General features: G+C 38.6%; 1 protein-coding gene across 1 annotated transcript in view; it reads left to right on the top strand.

Annotated features, from left to right (window-relative positions):
• Positions 1-21,473, top strand: part of LOC108573429 (HIV Tat-specific factor 1 homolog) — a 103,572-nt gene that overhangs the window by 47,524 nt on the left and 34,575 nt on the right. The window contains exon 3 of the mRNA XM_017935875.1: positions 14,211-14,380. Within this exon, the coding sequence (XP_017791364.1) occupies positions 14,211-14,380 (170 nt within the window). The remainder of the gene's footprint in view (positions 1-14,210; positions 14,381-21,473) is intronic.

Here is a 21,473-nt window from a genome sequence, read left to right as displayed (position 1 = left end):
AATTCCGTGCATCGAGATCGCCACCGCAGGATTCACCGATCTTGGGAGCGTCATTAAGATTCGATTAGTATCCCCTGTAAATGGGGAAACCTAAGAGCCCTAGAGTCCCTGCGCGCGATTGCTCCTCAATTTTCGCTCATTACTTCTTTGTCATTATCGTGACTGCACCAGTGGCTTCGAACAGCCCATGGAAATCGCGAGCGTGTGTCTCGTGCATTATGCGAGATGCATAGAGTGGTGCACGAGAGCCAGCGAGTGCATGTAATTGAACGCGAGCCACCAATTGATATAATGTAAGTAAGTGTGTGGAATGACCGCGGGAAGTGCGCTGGGTGGTCCAATTATGAGATCTAGGTCTAAGATCCCGTGGATCAAGCCGTGTGCAAGGTTTACATGCCTACTTGCGTTTTGTATCACGTGCATCAAATTAAATTACACCTCTACACGTTGCCTTTTCAGTTTTCAAATCCGTCGAAATGATAGACATGTCTCGTGGAGAATCTTCCGTGCAAGTTAGACATTTGAATTGGAAGGATGTTTGTTTCTTTCTGGGTAGGTGTTGATTGCTCAGAGATTGTGTAGTTAGGGTTATAATGGTCTAAAGGGAACTTCTCGAAATTACAATCCGATGAAACCTTGGTATACAGTAGTTCTCGGAAAAATATATCGGCAATCATGCATAGTGAAGGGATGAAGAAAATCGCCCTGAAACTATGACACACTTATCGACTCAGAAATTGACATACTTCTTTAATTTTCTGATAAATGTAGAAATGATCGTTCAAAACAATGGAGATTATTTTAAGCATTAAAGTTGTTCGATTTTCTATGAATTAAAGTTTGCAAGAAAAGGTGCCGAATTAATTTCCACACCGGATATATCGTACGCTACGAAATTAAAGGAAACGAGTGCCGGTGTTGAAGAAGAGAAAAGAATAATGTACTAATTTCTTGTATTTCTTTAATTGGAAAGCTGTTTCATGAAATTTCTAGCGTATTTCTATACATGCTATTCATACCACGTTCCCTGTTTACTTTCTATCGTTGAAAAGATATACCGGCTGTTTGCGAGTTATTGTTCAGAAAAGCAGTGTAACCAGAAGCTAATGTATTCATTGTTTTCTTGCTGTGTCGTGATCTTTCGCCTATTATTTATTTTTCATCATTAGCAGGATCGACAAACCGGTGCGGCTTTCGCGGAAATATCGTTGCTTTCAGGATTGGTAGAGCCCCAGTTTCGCTTCGGTTTGCGGCATCGACGACAAAAGCGGGTCAACTGTTCAGGCTGCTTCCTTATAGATTTTCGATGTTTATGGTAACAAATAGGAATAGTATCCGAGGTCGATAATCGGGCAGATGCCAGTCGATCGTTAACCTATAAATGTCGAGCTCTAAAACTGGCCTGCATAATAAGCATCAAAAGGCAGGCTGTTCCATCAATCCGCAAGTGTCTTACGAATTTCCAGCGCACGCTACGTGAAATTCTACCCCCTGTCGTGATTTCGAATCGGCTTTCAGCGATAGTGCTCTGTACACTTCCCCACGTTCGTAGAGTTTCATCGTTGAATATAGATGTTCGTTAATTTCTGTCAATTAAAATTAATTAACTTAGTATACAGTCTAAAGGAGAGAATATTTTTGATCGTAGAATTCGTTTCGATTTAATTTCAGTATTTGTTTTTAATTTGTAATCAAATATAACGCAATTAGCATAAATAATTGTCTTCTGATATTTTTGATAAGGGAAACATATGCAAATCTGTTTGGTAATTTTATCGTTGAACTTATTATTGTAATTGACCGTGTTTAATATTGCTTTCTCGTTCACCGCAGACAATAAATTAACTAAATTAAACACGACACTGGTTTCCATCAACTTTATTAAGTATTCGTTAGTTTGTATCTCACAATTCGACAATTCGACTGTTTTAACATCTAGAACAGAGTTTAGTATCTCCCGATAAATGCTGAAAATCTTCGAACGTTAAATTTATATCACAATTCTGGTAAGAGAAATATTGCTTAATTTTTGACGATTAAGATGTAAAAACCGGTGATACACAACGGTATCTGCTAATGCACGTGTTGTTTCTAAATCACGAGCCAGGAACAGTAAATTCCGACCTGTTTCCCATAAATCTTATTATCAATCTTGTAACTAAATAAATCATCGTCGGTCATTTCGATTTTAATTCCCGACGTAAATGTTGTTTCGAGCGGAACCTGAGGTGTACAAACCAGTTTAACAACAAATGTCTATCTCCGGCGGTTTGTCAATGTTGAGGTATAACTTATTTTCACGCAAACACGCGGGCCGAGCCTCCTTCGATAGTAGCTGTAGCTTAATTTATGAATGAATGCATTAAATCGATACATCCCACGAGTCACGATTTAACGACCGGGATAAATATTTAAACGACGCCGATATGCTCGTTCGTCAGTGTGCCTACTTTTTATACTTTCGCCAAATTTACGGTGTAAAATACTCGACTCGTTCCGGCGAACGGAGGATTTATTTGATCAACGTGCGCCGGGTACGATCCAATCGTGCTAAACAGTTTGCCTATCCTTTACAGCTGATTAATTTTATAGAAGCGAAATTAAAGCGCGCGTTTGTGAATCGAGACGTTTGCCCGTTACAAATTTCCGTTTCTCGATGTTCACGGTTACGTGTTGCTGTGTTTACGGTGTTTTTGGTTTCTGGTTTCTTGAAAAATGCGGGTGGAAAAGTGTGGATAGATTTATTTTGACGAAAAATTCGCATTTAGATTTTTGCAGTCAAATCTTGATTTGAAATTGTTTTTTAGATTCTGTTGTACAGTAATTTTAATCACGCGAAAGTTCTCTTTTCGTTAAGGAGGCATTTTTAGATAAGAGGATTCTTCGGAAGATTATTTCACTCTGAGAAGATGCATTATGCAAATTAACCTGTTAACTGGGTTCACCTCACAATGAAAAATTAATCATTTTTCAATAAGTATGTTGGAAATGGGACCCGATTGCGATACGGGGCTTCAATGTGTGCGCACGTCACTAGTAAGCTGCCGCTTCTCAATTGTTCTCCACGCGCGTCCACGTTGTGTCGCGGTATAAATAGTTCTCGTATAAAATTTTATATATTACAGAGGAAGTCTGCCAATGTGTTTCTTTTCTGCGATCCCACCTCTCACGGTTAAATCCGTCGTTGAGCTACAGCAAAGTAAACTATTGTATTCTAAGGATTGGGGAACCAATGACGAATTAACTCGTCTTCTCCAGAGTTAATAGGTTAAATTTTTTCAATCTTGAAAAAGCAATACAAACGTCAGCATTCGGTGAAAAATATATACTGACACTTAAATTGAAAAGGTTAACAGAAAAGTGTATAATATAGATAACAAATTTTTCCACGTTTTACTGTCATTTGTGCCTGAACTCATGCTAACTTAGACGATTCGAACGCTGGCAAAATCCGCGTTGCTCGGTTCACGACATTTGCACTTTCTAGATATGACGTCCTCAGGTCAATTGTTCTGCCCTGCGAATTGCCGTGTTGTCGTCATTTGCGTAATTACGAAAGCTTCGCTGTTTGATGAGTGTCGTCACGACGCAAAGAAGACTGTCAATTAACTGCAAACACAACAGTTGCGACACGGTAAACTGTAGAAAGTAACGAAACATTTGTTCAATATTTGCCGGGGAAACATTGGAAAGAAATATCGTTGTTTTCTTCCTCCCTTTCATTATAATTGATTGTTTTAATTGTCGTCGATGGTCTTTGCATACCTTTGCAATATGTACGCGTCATACACCTACTTAATCTTCCACGACCAACAGAAAATCCTGTTTACCATGTCACATGTGTTCATACTTGACGATGCTAAAGCATCGTGTGCCAAGCAAGGCAATTACTGTCTATTTAGTTACTTGTAAGACTTGTTTGACATTGATTCGTAGAATTTTTTCATTCCACTGTACGGATTCTTTCTTCTTCTTCTAAAGTTAGCAAGCTTGTTCCATTATTTCAAAAGTTGTATACTTGCAGAAGATATTATTTAGAAATGTTTTATGGCTGCAAGAAAACTTAACAACGACGGCAATAGAAAGTAGCTAAACAAAATTTTTTCTAAATTTTTGTGGCGAAATTAGATAAAGAGAAGTATAGGTAGGAAATTCCGAGTATAAATGTGTTAAGGTTACGTTTATCTTAAAACTCAGATATTCAACTTTGCGCATCCTATTACTTTCATTATGAAACATGCTCAAAGTGTCGACCATATGCATCTACAACGTTGTAATTTGTGAACCGTTGAATCCTCTGTATGTCTTATCGTCTCGAGTCTATTTCAGCACGCGCTGCAGTAATCTGTTGCATAATATTTTGTGGTGTTTCTCGGTGCACGATATTTTTCATAGAAATACGTGTTCCATGATGAAAGTGACAGGATGAACAAAGTTGAATATCTCAGCAACGATGAGTTTTACGATGAATGTATTTTATCTAATTTTACAGTATCAATTTTCCTAACAAAACATTCTTTATCAACTTTTCTGCAAATATTTTTGGAAAATATTAATTTTAATTTCTTCCAATTTTAGAAATGTTACATTTTAATTTCTTCTATTTTTAAAAGTAGCATATTTCAATTTTTATATTTTTGAAAATATTATTTTAAAAATTCACGTCAAGCGGTAATTCTTCTTGACCATTAATTTCAAAAAGGAAAATGCCTTTACCGTTCGTTGATAATTTTTCAAATTTTCACCGAGATTTGATCTAGCTCGTTGTAAATTGAGGAAGAAAGAACGAAGAAGAAAATTGATCGACGAAGAAGAAAATTCATCGTGCGACGCGTCCTGCTCTTATTTCGAAGAATTTAAGTCGAAGTTAACTGTGAAAGATGATCGAGTAATATTTCACAATGATACTCCTAGTATTTTCATTAGGTGACAAATCTTCCTCACAAAGGTTTATCGCTTAACACGAAACTGTTACTCATAAACGAGAATCGCAGAAGTTGAAAGGTTTTTTTACAGAGAAATCCAAAAGTTCGGTATGAAAGTTGCCTGCAAATATCTCGAGTTTGAAAAAGTTCCTCGAGCCTCGGGAAACACACAATGGAGCAAATATTTGTTTCGCATAAACACTGCGAAAAAAAGGAAACCTCGTTTCCAACGATCGTAATTCTTCATCGGAATAATCAGCGATCTCGAGGATCGTAAATTTGTTTACAGACGCGGTGTAAACGTTCTTTCTGCTTAAAAATTACGATTCTTTATTTTTTTGCGTTTCTGTTCGATTTCGATGGGGAAAGAAACGAAATTACGCTTGTCATCTCACATCGTGCGGCGATGACGAATTCTGAACGCGAATAGAATTTCTGATGAAAGTATTGTTCGAAGGGTCGGGTATCTGCGATATTGATTTGACGGTGGACACAAGAATTTCGCAAACAGAACAGCTACATAAACGTCAAACCCGGCAGGCGTAAATTCGGATGTGTTGTCATTTGAATCGAAAATAACCCGCGACTGATGCGTGTTGAAATTACTGTTTTTTTATTGCTCGACGCGTGTGCGAATTTACGCGCGTAGAGCGCAGTTTATGCGATGAGAATGTTGTGCAAGACGGTGAGATTGTAGAATTGTTGTATAGAAAATGATTAGAATGAACGTTACTATCAGTGAAATTAAATCGAAAAGAAAAAGAATCGTTCCACATTCATAGGAGAAATATTAAAATTTTATTTTTACTTTGAGTCTCGTGAGTCTGTAAAAATTTAGAAAATTATTAAAATGAACGTAATTATCAATGAACTAAATAAAAATTGCATTAGGTTGAATTTGCAACATATAAGTGCGAGAGAAAAAAAATCGTTCGACATTCTTAAGAAAAATATTAAAATTTTATCGAGTTAATACTTAAATGCTGATCAATTTACAGAGTCACAAGATATACGATCCAGCAATTACCAGCATCATAATTTCATTTAGTAGCAGATAGATCAGTGTCGTTAAAACATTTACTCCTACTTATTCACGAATAAATACTTGCTATAATTCAATCGTCGATATTAACTATCGTTTAGCAATACTAATTGCAAGTGTCGTATATCGATTCAGAATTTGCATTAACAGACGTGTAAGAAACCAATCGTTTCGTTTTCACGGGAAAATAAATCAAACGACGAACGAAGAAATAATACTTCCCTTCGATAAATCACAGTGTCCGCCCACGTTTCCTTCATATTTCCGTGGTTTCACAATTTTCAAAAGACCTCAAGTCGATTTCCTGTGATTTCTACGCTCCTCCTCGTATTCTCGGGCGGGAATTAAATAAATCGCGCACAACAATACCAGCTGAGATGTTCTACAATGGCGCCGGTGATGTTAACGTGACGTATTACTACTCAGAGAACATAAACGCGTTCCTCGTTATTTGCATACAATACTAGACAATTTGAAAGGCGAGCGCGGTAACATTATAATGGAGATTTATTTGAATTCAATGGGGGATTTGAGAGATTTCATTGATACCTGGTTACACTTGGGGTAAATTCAACAGGTTGAATTTCACGAGATTACTCATCGACACGAGTAAATTAATCTAACGGTAAATTTGAAACGCTGTTTCTTTATTCAGCGACACGTCATTTGCTTACCTGAATATTATCGACGAATCCGATCGATACGTTATATATGTGTGTGTGTGTTGTAATTGAAAATGAAATTGTAAAAATGATAGGAGAAATCGTGAGCGGTATTGGATTCCTTTAAGTTTCTCGATAAGCCTCGAAATAGACTTAGAAAGTACAATTCGTTCTAAGTATAGGTAGAAGAATTGGGTGTTTCCCTTCGTTTCGGAATGCTCCATGCTATTTTCTCGTTGCAGAGAAAATACACACCGACGGTGAATATATATGTATGAGTTACGATCGGGTTAGTTAAAATAAACACCGAGAAATGATCAGTAAATCAGAATAAATTAAAAAAGTTGTCTTTGTTACTGCATCATCAACGAATTATTTATAACTCTTCGTTTTACCTATTACTTTATTTAAAAATTGCACAAACTTTTATCATTCTCGATTTTTCACCCTTTAGTTACGAAGGGCGTATGTGTACGCTCTTAGAAACTGGTCACTGATTTACGAAAGGCGTATGTGTACGCTCTTAGAAAATGGTCACTGATTTACGAAAGGCGTATGTGTACGCTCTTAGAAAACGGTCACTGATTTACGAAAGGCGTATGTACACGCCTCTTAACACTGAACGCTCATCTACGAAGATCGTATATATTCACCCATCCAAGACGCGCAATTTATTACACATCTATATTTGCACTTCGCAAATAAAATATCGCTGTCGCCAAAATGCACCAGATGATTTGACTATCGTCAAACAGTTGATTTTATTCTTACACGGTACACTTTAAATAGTCCAGCGTTGAATAATAACTGTTTCGCTCGGTACACATCGAGTGCTTTTTGTCTCGCGCGCGCCGTAACCAACATTACCATATTTCAACAGAAAAGATCATCGAAGAGACTTACTCGAAAATTTCCTCCTTATTCTATTTACATCCCTGTGTTCTCTCGTTAAATTAATACCGCCCACCAGCTGATCTTATCACCACACACTACCAGCCAACAGCTTCTTATCGCTGTGCAAAAGTTTCCAAAAGAAATTTGCCAATGTCAACAATTTTTAATTACTCAGATATCTCGAAAAATCACACGTTGCAACGTCAATTTCAGATCTACGAAGAATTAGTCAGAGATTGGTCTCAAACTTTTAATCAGTATCTTCGAATACACGCATTTTCGCGGGAACAGTCAGCCTGCGGAGTGTCATGCGTTTCTCCTGAAATTACTCTCGGCGGTCGTGCTCACCATGGGACGGCAACCTTCGTGGGCAAACAGCCGATAGTTAAAAGTACACACCTATGCCCATGAACTCCGCGTTTCACCGGTGAACAGTCTACAGATCGCCTCAGGGTCGCGTTCAGCCTCCGCGCGCGCGCGACGTTCCCTCTTTGGTCGTGTCAACCCATCGGTACCCTAAAAATAGTGGCATAGCTGCCACTTTAACGCTTGAACAGCGACGAGGGGGGAACGATAAAACGTCCTGTGGGCGTCGAACGATACTTGCATGTACGCTTCGCGCGTTCACTTAGGCGAGGTGAGAACAAAACGACGGAGCCAGGACGATGGGAGAAACAGAAACACGAGTTTCCAGGTAGAAAAGGAGCAGCCGGTAGATCCTGGGTCTAGAACCGCGTGCGTGGGTTCATTCAGCGCTTTCGATTTTTCCCTGCCGACACGATATTATATTTCCCGCGGCCGTACATCATCGCGTGAGCAGAAGTACGACGATAAAACGGTGGGTGGGTCTCTCTCTCCGCTCGGCGATGTTTTGTTGTTCCGTCGTCTCGTTGGTTTGATGTTTTTTTTTTTTATTCGTCCACGGTAGCGAACCGATAGAGAGAGGAGCTTCTGGATTTCGTACGCGCCGATAAATCAACCCTTCCTATCATCCGTGGTACTGCGTAACTAACGAACCGATAGTTTATAATAGATACGAATTGCTGCGAGCCGTTTTCAGCTGGATTTTACATGGTTTTTTGTAATATTTATAGACGGCTCACGTTGTGCTTTTTTTGATATATTCGGAATGTTTTTACATTGAGAATTTTTGCTCCCGCTGTTTGACTTGGGGTCGCGTGGCTGTCGGAGGTTTTGTGTCAATTTTTGATCGGGGAATTGGAATTAGGATGTTTCAAAGGCTAGCCTGGTTTATGGTTTCTATGAATTCATTTTAGGGTTAGCTACGAGGAGTTAGTTGACATTTTCTGTTGATTCGTTAAAAATTGAATTACTTGATTCGCGACATTCGTTTATGATAATCTTTTCATATTTTATTCGCGGCTTGCTGGGGCATTGAAATGTGCCATGACATTTAGATTTTTCTGTTTTATCCTACGTCTGGTAGTATTGCAAATTAGTCTTGTGTCGCTATTCTTGTATGCAACCATTTGCTCGATTAATCCAATTATTTCGGAGCGATTACTATAATAGTTAGCAGAAGTAATCTCTTAGTTAACTGTTTCGCAATATAGTATTGCGTAATGTTATTGTTATTTTCGCGTCACGGATATTCTAACTCAGCGATCGACATCAATGGCATCAATATGATTGTTCTCTCATCCACTTATCTACGTTGCACGATCAAATCCAACGAGCAATCATTCGTTCAACGGTATTAGTTGAGCATGATTGGAAAGCACATTCCCGGCATTGTTTCCTAGGAATCGAAGGTCGCTAGAAAATAATATATTACGAGTAAATACCTCGATGATTTCTGTTGTAATAGAGGTAATAATTTTATTAATTATAGGCTGTTTTTCGCGTGTAATAATTTCCGAGCGTGAGACATGCGTGCCTTTTATTTTTAATTGTTTCTAATGGTGCAAACATTTCGCTGAATTAATCCCAAAGAGTTGAAATTTTATTGTAACATTCTCGAAATGATTTCAACTGAATAATTACTTTTGTGAAATTTCCGTGAAATAAATACAATACGTGCATTTGCATTTTAAGAAAATACTAAAAAATATCATACAAGAAGTTGTCCACATGTGAAATATCTAGAATTTTGATTCCACGTTCGTTCAGAAGTAAAAAAAAAAAATCAAAGTTTGACAAAGTGTTTGCCTGCACAGTTCATAAGATTTTATAATAAACGAACCAACGGAGTACATATTTTTAGGTCATTCTTTTACAAGAGAAACTTATCCAGCTGTCGTTACGTCATCGTTCAACTTGGAGCCACTAAATTTGCATACTTAGCCGGTAGCATTGTGCCTGTGTAATTGTTGTACACACTACTCAGTTTCTCATCACGTATCTGAAAAAAGATACAGAGTAAACAGAAATGAGATACCATCGCAAATTCCTCGCTAATAAAGATTTCGAAGAAACAAAAAGAGATAGAAAATTGTGGAGTAATTAAGCTGAAGAGAAATTGAAACATCTAGCTGAACATTTTTTCCGAGGCATGTTAATTGGATCGTTTCTCTGACTGTACATAAATTTGATTTTTCTTGCAAATGATCCTTATCAACAAACGAGTCTCGTACGTTGGCCTCAGGTAGTACATGTTGCGTCTCGTTTATTAGCCGGTGACGTTATCTATTTCTTATTCGCGGCATATCGTTCGTATGACTCTTTCCGCGATGAACAGGCTCACCAAAAAAGCATGGAAATCCTAGCGGAGCGGAGATTCCGAGAAATTGTACCTTCACAGCCGTGGTCGCCTGTCAATTGTGAAAGTTCAGTTGTTTGTCGGTACACGTTGTAAGTACGCACGAGAATACCAGATACGTTAGAAGTCAGCTGGCGTTCCATCGTTTTACCAGTCTTCTCGGCCAAGGTTTCTTTCCGATAGTTTCCTTTTTACGGAAAGGAAATTACCGGAGGAACATTTCAAGCTTTCGTTCGTTAATATCTTAGCGCGTTCTTTCGTTCGACTTTTTTTGGGTCAGAAAAGATCCAAATACCGACCCAAATTTCGTGGTAAAATGGACCCAAAGATTGACCCAAACTTCGGGTCAAAAAAGATCCAAAGACTGACCCAAACTTCGGGTCAAAAAGGCCCAAAGAGACTGACCCAAACTTCGGGTCAAAAAAGACCCAAAGACTGACCCAAACTTCGGGTCAAAAAGCCCCAAAGGGATTGACCCAAACTTCGGGTCAAAAAAGACCCAAAGACTGGCCCAAACTTCGGGTCAAAAAAGACCCAAAGACTGATCTAAACTTCGCGTCAAAAAAGATCCACAGACTGACCCAATTTTCCAGTCAAAAAAGACCCCAAGACTGACCCAAACTTCGGACTAAAATAACCCCAAAGACTGATCCAAACTTCGGGTCAAAAAAAACTCAAAAAACCGTACTAGCTTCTAGATTTCGGTAATATCGTGTAACAAGGTTTTAACGAGAGATTGAACGATATTGCAGTGAATGATAGAAGATGTTACCTGAATAAATCGAAAACTAGTTTACATAGAAAAATAGTTAGAACACACATTACACGATACGAGAGGAATGCTAGAATTTGCAAATGTTTGCAGTTGACTCTAATTGAATTCAATGAAATTAAAATACATACAGGATTGGGACATTTAGTTTCATCCGTAAAGACTAGTTCTCCGTGAAATTTACATCGAGCAGCTCACAACTATTAGACGATCTCCTCTCCCAGCCGAGAATGAATAAAATATCAGACACGAATGGGTACATCTAGCGAATATTAAATTGCTTTACGATTTTTTTATTCGATCTTCGCCATGTATAGAATATAAAAATTACGAAACACGAAGTTACGTGTATACCAGAAGATAGTAGCAATGATACGTTAAAAAAGAAGAAAAAAGGTTAGGCGTGCTTCTGCGCTGCGTGAATCGTTCCTCAACCTCAAACACTCACAGTCGAGAAATTATCATGTTCAATTTACAGCGATATTTTTATCCGTCATATAACGTTCTCATCTCTGTCCCATATTTCGCTAACCAAGAAATCGTTCAGAAGCGTCTCGACGCGAGATACCGAAGATGAACGAACGAGCACATCGAGTGATTCGATATCTTGCTGGAAAAATAGCAGCAGATAAGCGAGCGATTGATTTATTCCTGGTCATATACAAGGTGTTTCAGAAATAAGCGGCCAAACTTTGCTATCGTATTCTACTCTCTCTAAAGATGAGAGAAGGTCATATGTCGTAGATCCGAAAACTCTTCCTTTTCACGATTTCTTCCTTTTTCTTCATCTCGAAATTTTACACGAATAACGGTCACACGTAGAATTACGCGCATTGTCGACACTTTGGAAGCAAATATTATAGTAGAGCAAGTCATCCTGATATTCAAGGTAAATCAGTTTCTGTCCAAACGTTTGATAGTTAAATTACGGTAAAAAATTTTTAGAGTTTACGCGTATCTTTTTCATATTTAAAACACGTCATAGTTATGACAATAACATCTCGTCCCTTTCCGAGTCTCTCTCGAGTTAAACGCTCAGATATTTCACGCTCTGCCCGAGTCTCACATAAACTGTCGAAAGGGTTAAGACCGAAAACAGAAAGAAAGAAAGGAAAGGATAGAACACGACACCATAGTTTGCCCACCTATTTCCGAAGCACCGTGTATGCTTGGTGTCCTTCTGTAACATGCGTCTAGGAGAAAATTCACGTTCGAGATTTGACACGGTCATCTTTTTGCGAGTCTCGTCCCGTCAGTTAACGATATGAAGTCACGGTTAAAAGTGTCCCAACGCGGCTGAAACTGGCGCGCAGTTTGAAAATAAATCTGACAGAACTACCGGTTCTTGCTGTTTCTGCGATACGAGCTGGTATTCGCTATTTCTAGTGCGTACATGTCTGGTATTTTTGCGTGGCTCGAATGACGGTCGTGGTAAAACGCGCGGACTTCATTTTCTATTACGAGCAATTACCACCGCGCGATAGACGGTATTTTTTCTGTTTTGAATAAATACGATCTGTTTCTAACGAAACGACTCGCAGCGACGTTCAGTTTTATTGGTTGAAATTGTTTTTCTCTTCTTCAGCGATATTCATCCTCTCATGTTGCATTTGATAAGAAGTTTTCGTATCTCTTGCGAGAAAGTTAGACTTACTTCTCGTGCGTTTGACTAGTCGAAAGTGACTATGAATTTCGTGTTTCGATAATTGCAAATGTGATTTCTATTTCTGACGAAGATGGTCTAGTTCGATGAAACGATCGGAAGCTGGTATATTACTCGTAGTTTTTTCTAAGTTAAAGGTTTCCAGTCGCTTTCACACTTCACGTTACGTCCTATTTTCTTTTGTGTCTCTGTAATTCATGGAAATTCTCAGTGTTACGAATGTATCTTTCACCTCGCGCACGACCCACTTGATTTAACGAAACTGTTTTATCCGACGAGAAAAAGTTTAATCTTATCGAGATAAAGAAAAGAAGAAGAAGAAGAATCGAAGAGTTTTAATAAGATGAAATATAGGTCGTGAGTGATTACATTAATGGCTTTTTTCTTCTTCTTCGTTTTTTTTTTTATGCATGTGTTCGAGTAAGTTACCGAATCTTCAGACCTTCCGTTTGATGGAATACGCGTGAACTTCATGGCGTTAAGCGACTACTGCCTCCTTTCTTTCGCGTTGCACGTTAATTACCGATGGTATATGCCCCTGCAAAAACCGTATCGTTCCCCCTTCGTGTTCTCATTTCATAAGTCATCGCAGTCGTTTGAAAGTCAACGTTGATTTATTTGTAAGCGGCGAGGACGAATTAATTAATATGGTGGAGTGTAAATTGATGGCGATGCCGTCTCGCAGATGTTTTTGCCGTTGTCGATTGCCACTTTACACGAGATTCGAAGTACCTCGGTTAGGGGGGGAAAAAAGTCATTCCTTCTGCGTGTGTTTCGTTGAAACTTGAAATTTTCAATTAAATGCGAAATTTCGTGTTGAGTAACCAGATGTCGGTGAGGGGCTCGATAAATAGAATTGCAGCATGGCGATGGAGGAAATCAATTTTTAGGAGTGATGTGCAAGCTGGACCAGGTAAAACAGGTAACCTAATTATCTGCTCCAGTTATGACGTACGAAAAAATGTGATTCGAATAATTTCAAAGTGTGAACGAGATGGGAGAGAAATTGTCTCATAAATGCAATCTTCTTTTCAAGGTCTCTAAAATTTTTTTCTCGGATTTTCAAATTTTCCTTCCATCTGATTTACCTTTTGAAACCATTTAAGTTTTCTCGTACCACCATGGCTGTAGAAGATAATTAGGTGGCCCGATTTACGTGGCTCGCTCAGCATATCGCCGTGAAGAGTACAAAAAGTGTACGATAGCGAAAGAAACTGGAAGGTAATGTATCTCAAGAAATGAATTAACGAATGATACGATAAGATGATTAATTGGGGCGAAACAGCTGAAGGATATTTGTGTGTTTATTAGTTTTAGAGGTATAGAAGTATAAGGTTGAGGGTGAAATTGAACGAACGAGATGACGGGGATGAAGGGGATTCGAAGATATATTTTTCCTTTGAAACGACGCGCTGTAGGGAAGGACACATCGGTCGCCTCTATGTACCGCGTTTCTTTCGACCTACTGTCTCTTGCATTTAATTAACTTTTTGTTTCTTCACATTTTTTCTTCTTCTTTTTCTTCCCATTCAGGTCGAATCGGTGGATTTGGCGTTAAAACTCTTGGATAAGTCGCAAATCAGGGGTAAAACGTTGGCTGTGCAGAGGGCAAAGTTTCAGATGAAGGGAGACGCTTACGACCCGGCCTTGAAACCGAAACGGAAAAAAAAGGATAAGGAACGACAGAAAAAGTGGCAAGAAAAGTAAGTCGCACTCTCATCAGTAGATATTTCATTTGTAGAATTTATCGACATCCAAGTGTCTATATTAATTGATAATCGTAGATCGGAATTAATGTAAGGGTGTAAATAGATTGCTTCTTCTGCTTTAATTTTGCTACTTCGTTGGAATGACAATTGAATCGACACAAAAAGGCGTGGCTTTTTATAACGAAAGTATTGCAATTCTTACTGTTTCATTGTGTTTTGTAATTTTCGCGTTAAAATAATTCATTAAGAGTAACGAACAAGAGTAAATGAATTATTTCGATGAAATTGTTTTCGTTGAGAAATAATTACGAAGCAATTTTACACGCAGTTTTTTCGTATTTCTTTTGCAAAGTCTTTGAACAAGGGTTTGAACTATCATTCGATGATTTCACGATCACGCTGTGATCGAAGAAGAAACACCGTGTCAGCTTTTTTGGCAATCAGAATCCGTGAAGAATCCACGAGCAGAACGAATTCTCACGCTGCGCAACCCCGTAAAACCACGTCAAAGCATTTCGAGCGTTTCTTTTCCATTCATGCTTGTTCATTAATCTTTTCACTTCTGGCGGTCGCCTAAGAATGCGTATCGTATGTTACCGCTCAATCTCGAGGGGATCAAGATACGTTTCATCCTTACGCTCAATTTACACAAGTCCCTAGTTACACTTCACCGTCTTGGCAAATATTAACCGGTGCTGTTTAAGGGTTGATTTACACCGTCGAGATGTATTACACCCACGATCTTGCCAAACATCGTTCAACGCTCTCTCCTCTTTTGGAACTTTCAGAATTTTTGCTTTTTGTAGATGAAAAGTTCGAGGTGTGTAGAACTCTAGTATTTAAAGATACAGAGAATAAATAGACGCTGTGAATGCTTTAAAATATTTTATAAAAATTCTAAATTTGAGAAGAAATTAATATAATCTAATTTGTCATTCTGGGAATCTACGAAGTTTCACGAAACACACGATTTTCAGGAACGATAAAATGCGAGTTTCTGCAGAGTTCCAAATTATTGAGTCTACCCTCACGAATTCAGAGTCGTTCGTGCGAAAATTCACGCGTAGAGGGACGTTAATGTCGACTTTTACGAGTGTAGAATCGTTCGGTATCTGGTCTCGTGAGTCCCCAACTCGTTGGTATTCACGAATTCGGTTGTCCTCGATGTCAGGTCTCACGGGTCCCATAATAGACGGTATTCACGAATTCAAAGTTGTCGATGTCAGGTCCCGTGAGTTTCATGGTCGATGGTGTTCACGAATTCGAAGTGGTCGATATGTGGTCCCGTGAGTTTTAGAGCCATCAGTGTTCGTTACCGCACCGGAATCTTTGATATTGTGTGCGGTGTACGAGTTTCCAGATTAATCTCATTTCTGTCCAAGTGTTAACGAGAGCTTTTCGATTCGGTGTTGATTATAACGTTGGAGCACTTGAGAATAGAAATTTATTGCCTAAGAGTAGAAGTTAACCGTTAACTGTAGGTAATTACCTTTGAAACATCAACTGAGATTAGACTACTTGACAATTTTATTTATCAAATCACCTATTTTATTTAACGATACACTTTTTAATATCGATATATGATTTTTCTTTTATGGAAGTTTGTATCATCTATCAATTAAATTGAAAAATTCTCTGCACGCTTGATTGTGAAATAAAAATTTAGCGTCGTCTATGAGGCGAGTGATTTGCAGTTAAGGGTTAAATATTCTAATATATGCAACAGTGACCTATCAAATTAATCGATTCTCTCACAAATTTCAAAATTTCGGTAATCCCTAAAAATAAAAAAAAAAGGAATTACAAATCCAATCTCTGTATACTTCTAAAAATCTCAGCAAATTTCTCGTCTACCAATTTTACCTGTATATCTGAACATTTCCAAACAGGAAGTTATTTGACAATTCCGTTCCATTCCTTCGATCTCGTTCCATGGTTTACCCGAGTTAGAAACAGAAATGGGAGTAACAAGGCGTTCAAAGCGAACAAAATCATTTCGCCTGGTCGTTCCTCTCTCTCTCTCTCCGCGTGTTTCATCCCCTTCGTTACGAAATCGAATGTTCACTGCACCGGCCATCGTGACATACGCTCGCGCGGCTCAAACCGGATGCCACGAAGGCTCTGGACCAAGTTGCTCGAGATGCGGCCAGACTGCTTGGCGTTGGCGGATTCCGGTAAAAGCAGCTGCGCGACTCGATTACTCACGTCAGGACGTTCGTATAACGCGAGTCTTGCCGCATCAGACTGATGCACTTTCTTACACATGTCCACTTTCCTCGCTGCGGCGAGTAAGAAGTTCTTCTCTCTCATTCACTCTTTATCCCTGAAGACATTTTTCCTCTCTTTTTCCATTCACCCTTTCTCTCTGAAGACATCGCTTCTCTCTTCTCTCATTCACTCTTTCACTCTCAAGACAGTTTCTCTCTCTCTTTTCTCTCATTCGCTCTTTCGCTCCGAAGACATCGTTTCTCTCTCTTCACTCATTCACTCTTTCACTCTGAAGACATAATTTCTCTCTCTCTCTCTCACTCATTCACTTCTCTGATTCACTTTTTCACTCTGAAAACGTTGCGTTTCTCTCTCTTCACTCATTCACTCTTTCACTCTGAAGACATAATTTCTCTCTCTCTCTCTCTCACTCATTTACTTCTCTGATTCACTTTTTCACTCTGAAAACGTTGTCTCTCTCTCTCTCTCTCTGAAGACATCTCTCTCTTTTCTCTCTGTCTGTGTCCTCTTTCTTCTGTCTCTCATTCTTTCGTACTTTTCCTCCCTGTGGGTCGGGCATATACGATGCTGCCTCGTAATGCACGGCAGCTTGTTTTTCTTCTTTCCTTCCTCGACGATCGATAGCGATCTTTCGGCTGTTCGAGGCGGAGACGTGTGTACTTGCGGCGCTTTTTACAGTTTTTTTTTTCTGCGCTCGAAATTTCCGGAGAGCCAGCGACTGTTTTTATTTTTTTTATTTTTTACAGGTTGTTATTTTGTGCAAGGTAATTCCGTTGCAATGTTTCAACGTTTATTCTCTTTTTTTCTTTTTATAAAATGGGAGTAGTTTTGTTGGTAATTGGAACAAATAATACATTTTCCACGCATGGCTTTTTCTCGTAATTGTTCATACGAAACATGCGCAATTCAGCAAATGTAAATAATTTCATTTGGAATGAATTTATTTTTATGGAGTTTCATAGACGTTCTACCGAAGTATTTTAATTTTTTTTAATCGAAAAATTCAGCGAGGAGTTCTGTAACCATATCTTTAAGATACGTCATTTGTTATACTTTTCATATTTTTCCTTCTTAACTTTACTAAACGTTTGTTTAAATTCGCCACTCAGCAACAATCTTTAAAATACCGGAAATTATAAAATAACACATTTCTATCTTCCATCATAATTCTGAGGTTAGTTTAAATATTTCAAAGGTGACTTTCTTCTATTCCCGTATGGAGAAGAGTTTCTTTATACATCAGGTAACTCGGTGTTGTATTTTTTAAACGTGTAGCTAGATTCTCCGTGAGCATGAGATGAATTTCATTGCAGCTCCTCTGGTAAATAAAATAAACGTCTTGGTAAGCACAGTGGCACTGTCACATTAACACGTGGCAAGGTAGAACGCAAATATACATATCTCACTGTTAAAATTAATTCTCGTAATCCCTTTCCAAAGAAACATCCAATTTAGACCAGAATTTTCTAAAAAGTTTTAAATAAACGTAATGTAACTTTCGACAGATTTTTTCAAAGCGACAAATTTTGGTGCACTCTCTAGTGTAAGTTAAATTGACAAACGACAGAAACGAAAAGCTTCGATTGATCACATATCGCTAAATGTAGCTTTGGTTTTCGAGATTCGTGACAAAAGGGGAAACAGTTTACAGAGTTTTCGAAAATACACGTCTTTTTTTTTCTTCAATTTTATCGCTGGTAAAGTGTGCTTGTATCGTGTTTACCTTGGAGAGATCGTTTCGACATTTTTGTTCGACAACCGTGAAAATTCGATCGTAGTTTGTTCTGACGGAAAGGAAAAAAATGGTAGATTGCAGCTGTTTTGTATGTACAGCAACGTTTAATAAAAATCGAATAGATTTTTCATCGCATCGACTGCACGTTTCTGAACAATACACCAACGAGAGAAAATGAAAAAAAGGAAAAAAAAAATACTAGGAAATTATTCAGAATAAAAATGGTACGTTGCACTTTAATAAATGCATGGGAGAAGTTCGTATCGATATATCAATTTGACGAAGGAACTTGGTGTAAATTTCCCCAAGGTTTTGTTTCGTGTTTCTTTCACGTTTGCTCTCCGTGTTTAAATTGCACACTGCCAACACACGTGTTGAATTTTTAACTATATTCTTGAAATGTTGATATAAATTTTATCCAAAAATAATCTTCTTTTGAGGAGATAAAAATTTCTCTTCATTCCAGTTCATCTCTTTGTAATGTTACGAGTTACGCTTTTTCACGTTTGCTCTCCGTGTTTAAATTGCACACTGCCAACACACGTGTTGAATTTTTAACTATGTTCTTGAAATGTTGATATAAATTTTATCCAAAAATAATCTTCTTTTGAGGAGATAAAAATTTCTCTTCGTTCCAGTTCATCTCTTTGTAATGTTACGAGTTACGCTTGTGTCCTCACACGGAGCGTAATATTGGTTTGGGTTGGTGGACCGGTCGGAACGTTCAACGTATGTGGTTAATACGTCGTACTCCAACAAGTCCGATAGGATTGGAACCTTCGACGTATGCATGTGGTTACTACGTCGTTCTCCGAAGGATGGAAAGGTTCGGACGTTCAACGTGTATGGTTAACACGTTGTTGACAAGGCTTGTGATGGACTGGTCGGAACATTCAATGTATGTGGTTAATACGTCGTACTTCAACAGGTCCGATAGGATTGGAAACTTCGACGCATGTGGTTACTACGTCGTTCTTCGAAAGACGGAAAGGTTTGGAGTTTAAACGTATACGTTGACGACAAGAGGTTTGTGCTGGACCGGTCGGAACATTCAATGTATGTGGTTAATACGTCATACTCCAACAAGTCCGATAGGATTAGAAACTTCGACGCATGTGGTTACTACGTCGTTCTCCGAAGGATAGAAAGGTTTGGACGTTCAACGTGTATGATTAACATGTTGTTGACAAGGCTTGTGATGGACCGGTCGGAACGTTCACCGTATGTGGTTAATACGTCGTACTTCAACAGGTCCGATAGGATTGGAAACTTCGATGTATGTGGTTACTACGTCGTTTTCCGAAGGATGGAAATGTTGGGTGGTTGTGAGGACAGTGCGTTACTAATGTTACAAGGAGATGGTTAATTGAATATAGGCTGAAGTAATTCTACAGTAACTATATTCTAATAATAATAATTGAGTTTACAAAAGTTTACTGTGGTCTAAAGATAAAGTATACTGGTTGATTCTTGGCTGAGCAAGAATCTTCCTTCTCGACTTTATACGGCGAGTACGCGGGGACGTCGTAGACAAGTATGTCTAGTTGACACTTACGAGATAAGTATTATACTCAGTTGCTTGAAAGGGAATTCAGCTTGTGTCAAACGGCGACTATACGAATACTGCTCTACTTTAAAGGTCAGAGTGACTCTGCCCCCGAGCATCGGAAACCATGCCCTTATATACCCAAAAATCTGTATTTTTTTGGTAGGGGGGGCCCTAGTTTTCCGATGGGAACGAAACGCGTTCGTTTATTTTATCTCGAGGGGGTGAGCCCTAGGCGGATGCTCGGCGCCGCCGTGTCGGCTAGTCTGCGTACGTAACACTGATATGCGAACGAAGTGGTGGACAGAACTTATACTGCAACCTAATATAATAATACACTAAAGGAAGAAAATAATAATAACTGATGGAATTACTGTATGTAGCAAAAGTTCCAGGATTCTGATTGAAAAAATTCCTATATTCGATTCCTTCCATTCCGCCATAATAGATTATTAAACACAGAATCGGGGAACTTTTGTCACATACTGTGTTACGTTCCAAAGGTTGATCTTGCGAACGACAAATGAACAAATTTCCAGACAAAATACCTTACGACCCCAAAAGAATACGAGATATCGCTCCCAGAAACTTACCACGAAATATGGCACATTGTTCGCGGTCGTACATCATCGAACCAGGCCTATTGTTTCATCGACAAAAGTTTTCTCTTATGCAAGAGTCAACGCCAGGCGCTGACACGTGCTCTTCTATTACATTTTCTCCGGGAACAAATCCGGCGTGAAAAAGAAGCAAATCCACATGATGTATGACGCGAATATCTCGCTTCGATTTCGTGAGCTGCGTAGTAGAGGGAACCTGATCTGTACGTTGGTTTATGATGTATTGCAAACTTCGATCGCGACGAGAAATTTCGGATTTTAATAACGAGGTCTGAAGAGAGCTTGGTAGCAATAATTTCTGAACGTCAGCGGGCAAGATTCGGCTAGGTTCAAATTCAGTATTCGGACTGATTGTACAATAGTGTGAGGCAGGACGTGTGGTACAACCGAGCAGGGGGTGATTCTACATATGAAAATAAACCGAAAATAAGGAATACAATTTTTTCGTTTGAAATCTCATTTTTGAAAAAAACGAGCTTGAATATGTTGGATTATTAGGAGGAATGAGTGTGTGTGTGTAGTAATAACAGCAAAAATGATCAACATACAGATTAATATAAACATATGTAGAAGAATAACATAGTAACTATCTGTTTAGCATGGGTGGACGCTGATGTGCTTTTTTTTTCTTAGCGTCTTGTCGATCTCTTATGATTGCGTAGAGACGTGCCTTCCTCGCGTATAAAAATAAAGAAGAGTTTATAATTGGAATATCATCTCTTAATTTATTACCTAAATCCAATAGAATATCTATTAAGTGCGCGTGCACTTGACTATCGCGGGGTTTCATGTTGGTACTAAGTCGTACCAATGTCATGATAGTGTGGGTTCGTTGCTCCTCAAACCACACACCAATCGTAAGCGTGAAATATGTGTTGAACAAGATTTATTTTGTCGATACAGAGTTTGCTGGTAAATGTCTAGTTGACTCGAGTACAAGGTTTCCTCCAGTTCGCT

The sequence above is a fragment of the Habropoda laboriosa genome, unplaced genomic scaffold (assembly GCF_001263275.1).
Source record: "Habropoda laboriosa isolate 0110345459 unplaced genomic scaffold, ASM126327v1 scaffold92, whole genome shotgun sequence".
In the NCBI taxonomy this organism is placed as follows: domain Eukaryota; kingdom Metazoa; phylum Arthropoda; class Insecta; order Hymenoptera; family Apidae; genus Habropoda; species Habropoda laboriosa.
The sequence above is the reverse complement of the archived record's forward strand: the minus strand, read 5'-3'. Positions and strand labels throughout refer to the sequence as shown.